Genomic DNA, 13,404 nt, shown 5'->3' on the forward strand with positions numbered 1-13,404 from the left:
ACCGGGCATCAATTGCAACGCTAGAGTCATCACGATGCTAAAGCAAGGTAATTCAAAAGCAAGACGATGAGAAAATAGAAATCCAGATGACGAAGATCCAAGACGACGAAGACCGAGGACGACGAAAAGACAACGAGTCAAACGCAAGGATGCGAGAAAATTCTGTTCTTTTTTTCTCGAGTAGCCATAATTTCCTAGTGCTCGTTCCCGCCGGATCAAAACCTCATCCCGTGACAATCATCCCAAGCTGTGCCCAGAAAGAGCCATCCCAGACGTGCCTGCCTCCCCAACGCGTAAACCCAAGTTTCCTCCGCGGTAATCAGATCTCAGCCTCGGCAGCACCGTCACCAGCCTCCTGCTTGACGGGCTCCTCCAGCTGAACAGCCTCATCGTCAACGTCCTCCTCAACCTTGGCCTTGGCCTTTGCCTTGCTGACGCGGGGCTTCTTCTTGGACGGAGTCTCCTGCTCCTGGGCGTCGCCTTCCTCTTCGTCGGAGGGCGCCTTCTTCTTGGGGGTGCGCTTGCCGCGGGGCTTCTTTGCCGGGGTGGTGCCGGGGGTGCCAGCCTCGTCGTCGCCAGCGGCACTAGCACTGCCGCCGAACCAGCCGTGCTTGGCGATGGCGTTGGAGACGCGCTTGCGAACGCTGCTGCCCGAGGCGGAGCCAATCTCCTCGGCGATCTTGTCGGCGTCGTAGGTGGGACGGGGGAGTTGCTTGATGATTGCGACCAGGAGCTGGATCTCGCCCTCGGAGTAGCCGTGGGAAGGGGCGGCGGAGGCGCCGGCTTCGTCGGTGGAGGTGTTCTTCTTGGGAGGCATGGTGGCTGGTAAATGTTAGTGTTAGTGTGTGAGATAAAGAATGAGTGAGACGTGAAGAAAAGATAGGCCGTTCATACTGACTATTGGAAGCGATAGGTTGTTGTGTAAGAGTTGTACAGGTAAAGCGAGATGCAAAATGGTGGTAGATTGTGAGTTGTTGGGGAGAAGAAGAAGTCGAGTTGGACGGTGTCAGTTGGGCGGATATTTGTAGTTGATTGAGAAGGAGGGAAGAGACAGATAGATATGGGAAGAGATTCGAGCCTTCTTCATTCGATTCGGACCCTTAGGGACGACAGTGGAAGCCTGAGGTTGGCTTTTGTCGACAAGACGGTGCTCGAGAGAAACGCCAGGCTACCTCTTGCTACTTGTTCGTTCCAATTAATTCGCTTTAAGAGAGGCTCTGGCGTTTCTGATGCATTGCCGACCATTCTTGATGAAATTACGTGCAAAAACGTCAGTTAGCAGCTCTCACGCCCTGCTTCCTGCTTTATTGCCTACTCACGTGAGATCATGACTGACGCACAAGTGAACCTTTGTGAGAATGCAAAAGATTTGATTTTCACATCAAAGCCGTTTAAAGATTTGGGAATGTTCAAGACATCTGATCCTTCATTCAATATTATTAGTTCATCAAGTTCGTTCAACTACCTAGAAACTAACGTGAGCAATCATAGGACTCACCTAATTGAACATTGAAAGGGAGTGCCTAGGGACGTTGGGAATCATCTATGAAACACTTAGACCATACTTGGAGAAACCCAGGCTAAACGAAAGGACAGACAAAGGAGTCGAAAAATACAAGGTAAAGAAGGTATAAAGACATTGTGACAGGCAGACCTGCCTGGAACTCTAGGCAACCATCCGTCTAAATCCTGGTTGGTGAGGAAATCAACGCCGATCTCAACCCTGGGGCTCAAGACAGAGCTGTCAGTGCGACTTACGGACAGCGGGTACTGTGAAAGCCATGTTGTGTCATTCTAGATTATTTTTCTCGCCAGGTAGTAAGCAATCTGAGCATGGAACCGCCAAGCAAGATCAATGCCCATTGCGTGATTAAGAATGAGTGTGAAACACACAACTCGAGTTGCAAGGCATCCGTTATGATCATACTACAGCTGAGCAAGGTCTCATCAGCTACTTTCATTATTGAAGCAGTTTTTAGAGAAGAGGGGATCCGACTTATATTCACTGTAATGAAGACTGTTGCTGTGTTCTTGGCCTTCGGCGGCGCCATGAACGCTCTGTTTTGGAAAAGCTACACCAGCTCGAGAACCTGATCTTGTACCACAAACCTTTGTTCAGACTTCGACGCCGCAGCTTCAAAGCACGTCAACGATCTCGACCCATTGGACCGATACAGGGCCTCTGAGTCCATACTCTTTCGCCGGATTGGCCTGGAAAAAACTAGCACCCGCCACGGAAGCAGCAACACCAAACGTCATGATGTTGTCCTGCTCCGCTCTTATACGATTGTACAGCGTTGAAGCAACTTCACCTTGACCACATTCTCGGCGCCTGCAGGGTTCAGGTAGTTCGTGATATCCACCACTACATCAAGCTAGCTGTTGACGTCAAAGATTACTCTGTCGCCATTCACCCATAGTAACGTGGCGTCAGTGATGGTGCCTAGATGAAGATGGGCGCCCAAGCGCTGTTTTTCAACGGATGAGAAAGGGGTTCGGAAGGTGGTAACGTAGTCTGCCGTGCCGCTTGTGTTGCCTAAATTCACGGGGTCCATGTCCTTCCACGAAGCGAGCCGGCTATCGAGGAACCGGTGCGGGGTGATCGCGGTTTCCATGGAGAAGACGTCGTCCTCGCTGCGCCAGTCATTGACTGTGATGTTCCACGCGTCGAGCTCTGTTACTTCTGGGAGCTGAGAGGCAGTGAAGATTAGGGTTTGGCCGGTGACGAGGGAGACTGTTGCGGTGCCGGGTGCGAGGTGTGCTGTGATGCGGGTGCTGTTCGTCGCGGTGGTTGTGTTAACATCTTGGGTGGCAGTGTAGACGAGGGCTTTGAGGGGGCCCGAGATGGATGTTATGTGAGTACTTGGTGGACGAGGCAGGATAGACGTGCCGTTTTTATCACCTGAAGTTGAGGTCTGGTTGGAGAAGACAAGAATGGCGGTCTGATTTGCAGCAAGCGTGACCGGCACCACGATGTTATTCTCCTCGATGGTGTACTGTAGAAGCGGCGATACCGTCCCAGTTCAGGCGTCAAAGGTGTAAGGCGTCCTGCCAGCCATATCGAGGAAGCTGATAATGTCTGTCGTGGTGTTTCCGCCGTCATTGTAAAGGAACGCAATTTGCGCATTTTCTGTGCTCCGCGAGAACGAATACCACGTCTCAACAGCGTCTTCATGCGGAAACAAAACCCGAGGCCGGATATTGAGGGCAGCAAGAGCAGCAGGTAACTCCTCCGCGGAAGCAAGCACAGCAACACTCTCCATTGCAAGAGCCTGTGCCATCATCTCTGAAACAGAAGCGGCTCCATCGACACCAACACTCTGGAAGTCCGTTCTTCCAATCACAAAGATCGGCAGCCCTGCTTCCGCGAATGCCTTTGTTTGCGCCGCCATCTCCGGCGTCAACTTTGTCTGATTGGCAAAGATAAGGGCTTTATACGCTGGTCCATCCGGCGCGAGGACACCCCCCTCGCCGACGATGGTGTTTGAGGAAGAGAAGCTCGCAGGTCCGAGGTAGTCGTACATGAAACCCAACTTTTCAAGTTTATAACTGTCATAGACGACCTTGGCGAACGGTGCCGCGTACTGATAGAACGCAAGATCGACCCTCGCGGTACCGATTTGGCTGATAAACTGGTTCCTTGCAACATACGCCATCGCATCCGCCATGAACCCTGCGCCGTTCTCCCCGTTGTGTCGACTCCTCCAAGCCGGCATCCTCGGCCCCCACATGTCCGTATACCCAGGCCACGTCGTCTGTGCGTAGACGCCCGAGTAGGCGTACCCGTGGAAGACGTTCATGCTCGCTGGATGAGGAAGGGGAGGCAGGTTGCGATGTCGTATCCTCTTTGTGTGCGAAAGCTGTCGGCGAAGTCGTGCGCCCACCAGAGGGCTGTGTCCATTTCCATGCTGTCTTCCCAGGCTGGAATGTTCAGATGTTAGCAACAGCTTCTGGCTTTTATGGGGTTGAAGTCCACATGCCATATTTCCCCACGCGAGCGAGGAGCTTTTTATCTTCCTCTTCAGGGATGATATACTCGTCAAAGAAGTCCGTCAACTTCTTCGCCCCCGCGGCGCTGAAGTGGTCTGTGACCCAGGACCCGTTCTGCAACCACGACACAGCGTCGGGCGCGGCGTCGATGGAGCGCTGTTTGGTGTAGCGTGTGTACCATGCCATTATACTCCTTGTGTTCTGGGAGTCTTTGGGCGGTGTCCATAAGACTAATCTCGTGGATTTTTCGACTGAGGCGGTGATGTCTATGACGCGGCCAAGGTTGACGGCGGTGGATGAAGCGTTTGATGCGGTTGTTTGTTCGACGGCTAGAACGAAGGACAAATTCTGCTGCCCAAATTCCTCGCAGGGGTGCATGAAGAGGTGCAGAGAAGGGCTCGCAGGCTGGGTTGAGAGTGGGAGGCTGCCGTTGAATGCGTGGCCTGGCATGACTGTGACGTTGACATATGCCTATCAAAGCAGCGTAAGTCTTGCCGACTCCCCATATGCCATGAAGTCACAAAAGATGGTCCAGAATACAAATTGTGAAAAGTGTGTGAAGAAACACCAAAAGCAACACTCACCAACTCCAGCGCTAGCCCAACGCTCCCCGGCTCCGAGGGCACGCCCTGCCCCTGGTTCGCGCCAATTGAAAAGTCGAAGAGGTCATTATTTGCAGCCGCTTGCATCGCCGTGCGGAAGACGGCGCGAGACGCGTTGATGCCGTAGCCGTAGGTGGACCAGTTTGCTGAGGGCGAGCGGATCTGGTAGTAGGGTAGAAAGTCAACGCCGCTGGCGCCGACGGAGGCTATTTCGGCCACGTCGCGTGTGACTGCTTCGATGTCGACTTCGGCATCAGGGAGTCTTTGGCATAATGAGCTTTGGATATGCTTAAGGGAGCTGGGCTAGGCAGACAGGTCTTACCAATCTCTGAACTTGGGGCGGTAGATATTCGGAGGGGAGGCGAAGTCGTCGAGGCTTTGGGCTTTAGATATCGTTGATAATGACGCGGCGAGCGCGGCGACAGCTCCTAGACCGCGCATTATGCCTTCTTGTGGGAGTGAAGGTCCGTGGGAACGTTGACTGTTGTCTACTACCAGTTTTGGGGGGGCTTCAGCTCGCTCTTATTAAGGGCGCCGTTAACCAAAAGTGTGGATTGTGGACCGCATGTTTGCCCTCTTCGGATATACTCCTTCAGCAAGACCATGCTGGCCATCATGAAGATACGAGACTGTGGCGCAATCATCTTAATAGTGTCGATCTACAGTCGTATGCGAGATCTCTGGAGCATATTACCACTTTTTTACTAGCAGAGTTGTAGGACATCATCGTTAGCCGTAGTTGCACTGTGGCTTCTTCCTCCGCACTACATGCCGGCAGTCGTCCCCGTCGACATAGGCCGAGATCATCCCTGCGGCGGCCGGCGATGGAATGGCGATGACTAGGTCGTTCTGTTGGCTGAGGTGTTTGTCTACAAATCTACTTCTATTTCGATTCATCATCCTGTCGTCCTCCTCCACCATCCACTTCTGACCGTCGGGGAGCCAACACATCTCAATACAGGGCTGGACTCAAAAGTTTCAGGCACCGCGAGGGTCACCGTGTAGGCTTTAAGTAGAGCGACCGACTTAGCATGCAATTTAAGCTACCAAAAAATCTTCAAGCCTAGGTTCGGAGTGAGAGGCCGATAATGACACGACGCTCGATGGAGGAGAAACAACGCTCTGACCAGTGGCCAGAAGGAAGATTTTGTGTTCTTCTTCCCTATTCCATATTGTGGCCAGAAGGAAGCAGATATGATTCAGTGCATCAACCGGTGCGGGCGACAGCTACATGGCTCCCCCCAGGATCAACTCGCCCCGTGCGCTCCGCCGGGTGCGGGAAATATGACAGAAGTGAAGCGGACTAGGGCGGCGCGGAGTGGAGTGCGGGGAACTCATCCGGACATTTGGCATGGGCGGAGTACGAGCGTATCAGAACGCTGAAGTTAACATCATGAGTTCAACCCATACCTGTCTCCTTTTCAAAAACTCTCAGGCGTTGGTCGACATCCCTGATGAACTGACGATAGGGTTAAGCCTCTGATTCCGAGTCCATCTACCCATGACAATTGATCGAGGCCGGCCCCGAGGAGTGAGTTGTGGCCTGGGGAAAACAAACTTTGAACGCGCAAGCAAGCGGGCTACTTGCATCCGATCTTTTAGCCTATATAGATAGATGGCCGCTGTTACCGAACAATTTGTAGACTGCATTAGCAATCGACGATGATAAGTTCCAGAACATGTTGTTGATCAAAAGATTTTCCGCCCAAACAGCACAGGCTCGTGTGCTGTACCTGTGCTGTCTCAGTTGCGTCGTTGTTTTGGTGTTTTTCTTCAGTTACAGCTTGTTCCCACACCTTCACTTGCGCGCTCTCCACATCGCAGGCAGCCAGTCAAAGACCGCACCCGACTTCCTAGCTCCATTCGTTCCCGAGGGTTTAGGACGACCCGCTGAAGATAACCTGTTATTTACCAGACCCGGCGGAGGTTCAAAGTCAAGGCCGAATGGAAAAGGCCAACCGACATACGCCATTATCGTGCCCACTTACGTGCGTCTCATGAACCCCCGTCATATGGTACGCGCTTGTGCAATGGGTGCTGATCAGTTGTGAAACAGACAAAACACCTACCCTACGTCGTCGACTTCCTCCAGTCTTATATGTGCCTCTGCACCGACCACCAAGAAGTCGATATCCACCTCATCGTGTCCGATTCTAAGGAGTTAGAGGCTTTCCAAGATGCTATTGATGGCCTAAAACATTGCGGCGAGAGGTTTAGTATATTCCCTACGCCGAGGGTGAATGTTGACGGACCGAAGCCTAAGATTAATATCACAAACTTTTACGATATCATCCCAGACGCCTTCCGTTCGATGGTTAAAGGAAACATTAGCGCCGGCGACACGTCTGCCCTCCTGAATGAGGGCGGAAGATATCAGTATCAGACAATCAAGAAGATGTCAGCGGCGATAAAGCTTGAGTACGACTGGGGTCTGTGGCTTGATTCGGAGGCAGTCGTCGTACAGCCGTTTAGCATGCGGGAAGTGTTTGATAGCTACATCAAGACACCGACGGTTTGGAGATCCAAGAACTCGAGGACTGATTTTATGGTCTCCTTGATCACTGGATCGGCTAATGTTCTTGGCCGGGATATCGAGTCTTTTGGCAAGGCTTTGTGGAACTTGGAGAGGTAAGGCTGTAAATTCGTTCCGCGTTGCCCGTCGCTAACCGTGTCTGTCCAGTGTCCAGTGGATGTTGGAGAAAGAAGTAGTTAACGACCTCGTTCAGTCCGTGGAGAAAGCACACAAACAAGACTTTTGGACGGTCTGGGCAACGCGAGGCAGCCCGTTCGAGATCAACCTATACAACTTACACATCCAAGCAAGGAAGTTAGAGTCCAATGATCCGCTCTTCACTAAGTACCAAGTAGTGGAAACGGAGCGGGAGATGGACAGATTCGGCATGGGTAAGTCACAATTACCCAAACCATACAAGCACAAATCCTCTGAACAATGTGTTTCAACCTAATCAGACGCTGCGAAACCGATCATGGATCAAATAGTACTCACTGGCATATTCGAGACAAGTTACCTACTTCTAAAAGCCACAGAGGCCGTCCCTGGGTTCTCGCGAATGATGCGACATTACGGCCAGCGGCTTTTGCGCTTTGACGATCTCGATGTCGCGCCGCCGGAGGTTATTGACCGGTTTCTGTTGGATACGCCGATAAACATCTTGTGCGTGGGAGGACCGCCGTTACACAACTGGTGGCAAGAGCGAAACAAGACACTTTAGACAGCGATTTACTCTAATGAAAAGCTAAGACCCGTTTACTTCGGACTTCCTGTTCTTCGTGGCTCTCTGCCAACTCGCGTATTTTCTATTATTGCTACGATTGCAATCGTACAACCCCGCACTTATTATGTCGTAGATGTGATATTGAGACGGACATGGTCATTCTCCGTATCGAGTAAAAAAGTCTACACTATGCCCAAACCTGTGGCGAAGATCTCGATCCGCGGCAAGCTACGTCAGCGAGTGTCTGATGTTGCCAGCCACGCCAGCTCCACTCTTCTTCAGGGGGTCTCCAGCTCTAGCATATTATACCGAGGATCTCTCCCTCGGCGGTAGTGTGGACAGCCAATCGAGAATGATGCCGTTATGCAGCATTGGTGGGATGGCTTCTAATTGTCGTGTTCTTCGTTGTTGTTGCCGTTTGTGGTAGTTGGTATTGTTGTCGTTGTTGTTGCTTGTCGTGGAGAACATTAGATCTGACTGACACATGAGGGAACCTTTGTGAGAGTACAAGATGTTTATTTTCACATCAAAGCCGTTTGAAGATCTGGAAATATTCAAGGCACCTAGCTGGCCCTCCATTCAATGCCATTGTCTCATCAAGTTCGTTCAACTCGCAAAAATCTCTAGCCTCTTCTAGTTCACTCTGAAGAACATCATCTGAACACATGTCTCAGTTTATCAGACACTAGAAACCTCAATTAGCAACTATCAATAAAGAGAAGCATATATTGTACTTACGCTGTAGTAAGGAAGTTCAGTTGTCCATAAGTAAACCCTGCAGCCTCCCTTATTATCTGTGAGACACTAATAGAAGTGAAGTTAGTTAGGTCTTATTACAGTGTTTACATAGGCAAACTTACCTCCCATCCTCCGTTGTTTTTAAACCCAGGCTCCGACCCTGTTCTCCAGACCAAGTGCTGGTTAGACTCGCATGGGCTAGCGGCAGTCTGTCTTGCCTCAACCAGAGGAGCTGCATCTGTGAGGGCAGCACTTCCAGTGACAGCAAGTGAAGTAAGTGCGATAACTGTGTGGAGGAATTGCATTGTTGAGAGTTGAAATGTATGTTGTGTAGATATGTTGTGGTTCGACGCTGGTTGGAGTGATTCAAAGAGCAGTTCGGTTGAGCGGGAAGGAACATCACTTTATATCTATTTGAATTTGGCTTCAGATGCTGAGAAGATCTTCAGAGGTTGGCATGAGCACTTATTTCGTTATGAATATGATAAAAGTATAAATAATAGGCCTCATGTCCTGAATCTATAAATACTGGGTAAAGCGCCTGTGAAGCTTTCGCCAAAGGCAGGGATATGTAGATAATAAACGCATATTGAACTCTGCATCACGCGTGAATGTTCTTGCCCATGAAATCTGCTAGTTTAACGCTGGTGGGCGATGGGCCCTAAGGGAGTAGCCCGGTGGGATATTCTGATATAAATTAAATACCTGAGTCAGAAGTCCGTCTGGTTAATGTCTTGGGGTTTCATCTGACAAGAAGCCTCGTCCGTCCCATTCTCTTCCTCTACACAAAAGAATCATGATATGTCCGCCCGAATTCTCGCACGCGAGTTATTGTCAACTATATCACGAGAGCCTGGCTGGCCGAATGGTTCATTCTCAGCTGTTCGCCGGCCCACACTCCCGGACCATGCACGGCACGGAAGAGTTCTCAGCACCACTAACTACTACCGACGATTCCGAGAACTTTAATTTTGTCCCGCAATACTTCTGCCGTTGGTTCCAGGTATGTGCAACAAATTGGTTGGAAAGGTGTGTGCGGAAAAAAATTGCTCGAGTCCCATTATATCTACCGTAGACGCTGCGTTCAGCATTAGTAGCAGCAAACAGTTGGGAAGCTCCTGTTGGAAAATTCCTGTTGGAAAGCGTCCGCTGATACAAAGCCTTTTACTGAATGCGTCCCGTTCAAAAGAGTTGTGTGCGATTGTCTGCTAGACTTCACTGTGGTGGCACCAGCAGCACCTGTAAGTGTTAGACAATCTCTCCTGGAGAAACGATGATGCACTACTTTGGGGATCAACAGGTCGTCTCATCAGCCTACCAGGACATCAACCGCCAGATGAATATAGGCAAATGGGTCATTCGGAAACCTTCCTTGCGAGTGTTGTGACGAGCATGTCGTTTAGCCAGGCTTGGAGAGCAAAAGACAGTCTGATAGGATGGACGGTTGTCATGGGTGCGACTACACAGATACCATTCCTTTAATGGCATTAGGATCAGAAACAGGCCAACTTAGGAAATGTGACTTCTGGGTCGTTGGTATTCGTCTGACTCTTGACCCCGTATATATGGGACTGAGTAATAATCAAGGGGAATGAGATAACGTACAAGATGAGCGAGCTGGCTACCTAACTATATTTTCCCACCTTAATCATTCTGCTGCGTTTTTCTTACACCACAACAATGACCTCGCAGAACAAAGACGCTCAATCGAACTTAACAGTCTAAGCTATCAACCTCGTACGCTGCCGACATTTTGGACGGGAGGTCTGCTAACCGCCTTTCTAAGCCAAACTCTAGGCTGTACTCTTCCCGGAGTCGCCCCAGCTGGGAGAATATGTCTCTGAGCGATCTGCCGTAGCCCTCGTGGAGTTTGAGGCTATTGCGAAGAAGATCGTGACTTCGGTCATGCGTGAAGAACTGGTGGAGTGTGGCGCTGAACGCAGCGGCACCACTCATGTGTCGTTCATTGCCATACTTGAAGAAGAAGTAGCATACGGTACACTTTCAGACGGTAGTCGATAGCCGGCCATTATCGACCACTGATCAGGGACCGAGCTAAAACGGACTGTCTATAGTCGAGGTCAGCAGAGACCGAAAAAACGCGGAGCCGGCCTTGTCGCGCCGTTCACGAGGTCCGTCCGTTCACGGACCTTGTCGTCCTCTGAGAACCACCTGCGTGTGCCCCGGAGCCTCTGTGGGTTGAAGTTCTGATTGTCCTTGTAGCCCTATGCGAGGTTGTGAAGCAGCTGGCGCTCCTTTTGATCCTCGTATGTGTCTCGTGCCTGCATACGGACCTCTTCAAGGATGTGCCGAATCCCAGCAAGGAGCTCTTGCGACCTGGTCATCTCCTCCAACTGACAGGCATGCTGCTTCTGAACCTTTTGTTGCTGTTTTAGCGAAAGCAATGTGGCACTTGCATCTCTCGCTCTAATTTACAACGTTCTTTGATTAGCCCACCCAGTCATCTTCAAGCTTCTGTCGGCCGCGAGACGGCTGTAGAAAAGAGAGGTGGCAAATGACCACGCCTTGGCATTCGAATATAAGGGAGTAGAGCTCGGCGGCTTTGCGGAAAGGTTTCTGGTGATTGCGGGCGGAAGAATCGTTGACCGAAGACTGTCGAGATTTTGCTTGTAGAAGCTCGAAAACAGCTGCAGGTGGCAGATGGAGATGAAGTCATCGCGAGCACAGCCTCCTGCTGCGTCGTGTCGGTTCCAAGGAGCTAGGGGATACCGGTGCAATGCAGTCTTTAGAACATAGGGCTGCGAACCGGAAGCAATATGGACAAACCCAACCAGTGTACCGCTGCAAAGGGCTGTGTGCTAAGAGACTGTTTGATGATGTTATCAGTCCACACAAGGAACTTGGTCATCCTCTCGCTACGATTCCGGACTTTGATGTCCTTGCCAAAGAAGAAGAGAAGCCATTGATTTTCCTCGCGGTTCCCGACGAGCAGCTGCACGCAGTATCGTTTGATTTGCCGGGGCAAATGCCGATGTGCCTTTCGTAGTCTACAATTAGATCCTGCTCTCTTGTCCGGAGGATCTTGTACCATCGCCGGCACAGGGCTTGGGACTTGACGTCGTTCTCTTCCATCATTGGGATCTTCCGAGCGGCGGTTCTGGTGAGATGGCCTGTTGTGGGCGTCGGCGGCGGCGATAACTCAAAAGTCTAGCTTCGGAGACTCCCGCCTGAGTGTTCCAACGGCGCCGTTAGGTTTGCAGAAGAGCCGGCGCCAAAGGAGAAGTTCCTCAAATTTAATTGCTATGGGAATAGGTATAAAACAGTCGTTCACAGGAGATATGGCTATGGAAAGTCTTTGCCACCATTTTCAATATGCAGCAGCTGAGATTGTCAACATGTTGCTTTACGCTTACGCAGCCGACCTACGAAGACATCAGCGAGCGCGGTCGATACTATTACCGGTTCGTACGGTTCTCAGTGAGCCTGATAAATAGGCGGAATGTAACTGCCTTCCAGTGACAGTTGGGTGCTCTAAATATGGCGCGGCGCGAACAGCTGTTTCTAGGCGTGCTTTGCCGCATGGTTGAATGCTATCTTAAGACTTATTAAGCCCACACGATTGAGCTTGATTTTCACATGAAAGCCTCTTGAAGACCTGGAAACATTTCAGGCACCTCATCCTCCATCCCATAACATCGGCTCATCAAATATGTTCGACTAGCAAACCTGAGCAATTTTAGGACTCGCCTGGCTCAACATTGAAAGCGACCTAGAAACGTCGGGAAAGGCCTCTAGAAAACTCAGATCATAATTGGAGAAACTGAAGCTGAACAAGAAAAGAATGTGACAAAGGGCGTCCGTCGAACAACATTAAGTACCTGGAGATTGATGTTGACAGACTTGACTGGGACTCTAGGCAACGCATTTTGAACTACACAGTAAAACTCAGCCATCCGTCTTCATCCTGGGTAGTAAGAAATCAACCAGGCTTATAAGAGGTATTTGTGTGTCTTCACAAGAGACATTTTAAGTTGCCTGGAAGTTGACGCTCGATCCTCATGGTTTCTTTCACCAACACCATGTTGTGTGGATGGTTCCCGCGCCTGCAGACCGCCCGCCACCAATGCCTCACAATTCCACCAACAGCCTCTGTCCAGCACATACGACCATACCTTCCAGAAAACACGGGATCCCGTCCGCTCTCCCATAGTCATGCTGGAAAGGGCCGAACTAGTACTCAGGTCGGTGACGACTGGGGAATCCCCGGTGTTGTATGTTCTTTTTGTTTTGCATCTACATGTCTTTTGAACTTCTGACTTCCCGGTAAGACCAGTCCAAGTGTGAACAGTCCTCGAAGGCTAAGCTGAGGGTTGTGGTTACATGGTTTGGAGAGTCGGCAAGAGCTGCAAAGACTTGCAACATAATAGACAGGAGGTCCAGTCAGCGGACACCCAGCACGAAGTTGTTTACTAGACTAATGCAGCTTTTAGTTCCAATTACCCGACTCCCTTTTGCTTCAAACTTTATCAAATGGGCAGTTGTTTCTGGTGTTCTCGAGAGAAAACTCTTCCTAGTAAAGCTTCAATGTATCAACAGGCACTGACCAACACAGCAATTCCCGCCGGGCTGGCGAGGCCCGCTTTAGAGACTTTCGGTTATTTTTGGACACCCAAGTCCCCCGATGCCGGTAATCCGTTGGTGTTAAGGCTGCCCCTGGTGCGGCTTAGCGCGCTTGAGTCGGACTTTTTCAACGTCGATAGCGCCCGTGATTGGGATCTTCGGCGACCTACCGAGAGCGGTTGTTTGTATTACTCTTTCAAGATTTTCGCGAGATTATGCTGCAGGTTCGATGCAAACATGATCCCATCACAATCCCA

At 50.7% G+C, this 13,404-nt stretch overlaps 4 protein-coding genes across 4 annotated transcripts; 1 reads left to right on the forward strand and 3 right to left on the reverse strand.

The window, feature by feature from the left end:
* Window positions 1-319: 319 nt before the first annotated feature.
* Window positions 320-1,783, reverse strand: COL26b_012903 (uncharacterized protein; the record flags this gene model as incomplete). Its single annotated transcript, XM_053185537.1, has 2 exons — window positions 320-822; window positions 1,759-1,783. 2 exons carry the CDS (start codon window positions 1,781-1,783, stop codon window positions 320-322), a joined length of 528 nt encoding a protein of 175 aa, XP_053030525.1.
* A 592-nt stretch (window positions 1,784-2,375) lies between these two features.
* COL26b_012904 (uncharacterized protein) lies at window positions 2,376-3,800 on the reverse strand (the record flags this gene model as incomplete). Its single annotated transcript, XM_053185538.1, has 3 exons — window positions 2,376-2,827; window positions 2,903-2,996; window positions 3,189-3,800. The coding sequence occupies 3 exons, from the start codon at window positions 3,798-3,800 to the stop codon at window positions 2,376-2,378; spliced, it is 1,158 nt and encodes a 385-aa protein (XP_053030526.1).
* Window positions 3,801-3,957: 157 nt separating this feature from the next.
* COL26b_012905 (uncharacterized protein) lies at window positions 3,958-5,033 on the reverse strand (the record flags this gene model as incomplete). The annotated part of the gene is made up of 3 exons (XM_053185539.1): window positions 3,958-4,461; window positions 4,575-4,890; window positions 4,915-5,033. The coding sequence occupies 3 exons, from the start codon at window positions 5,031-5,033 to the stop codon at window positions 3,958-3,960; spliced, it is 939 nt and encodes a 312-aa protein (XP_053030527.1).
* Window positions 5,034-6,690: 1,657 nt separating this feature from the next.
* COL26b_012906 (uncharacterized protein) lies at window positions 6,691-7,825 on the forward strand (the record flags this gene model as incomplete). Its single annotated transcript, XM_053185540.1, has 3 exons — window positions 6,691-7,220; window positions 7,273-7,496; window positions 7,641-7,825. 3 exons carry the CDS (start codon window positions 6,691-6,693, stop codon window positions 7,823-7,825), a joined length of 939 nt encoding a protein of 312 aa, XP_053030528.1.
* Between the last annotated feature and the right edge of the window lie 5,579 nt (window positions 7,826-13,404).

The sequence above is a fragment of the Colletotrichum chrysophilum genome, assembly GCF_026319265.1.
Source record: "Colletotrichum chrysophilum strain AFK26 chromosome Unknown scaffold_195, whole genome shotgun sequence".
Taxonomy (NCBI): Eukaryota; Fungi; Ascomycota; class Sordariomycetes; order Glomerellales; family Glomerellaceae; genus Colletotrichum; species Colletotrichum chrysophilum.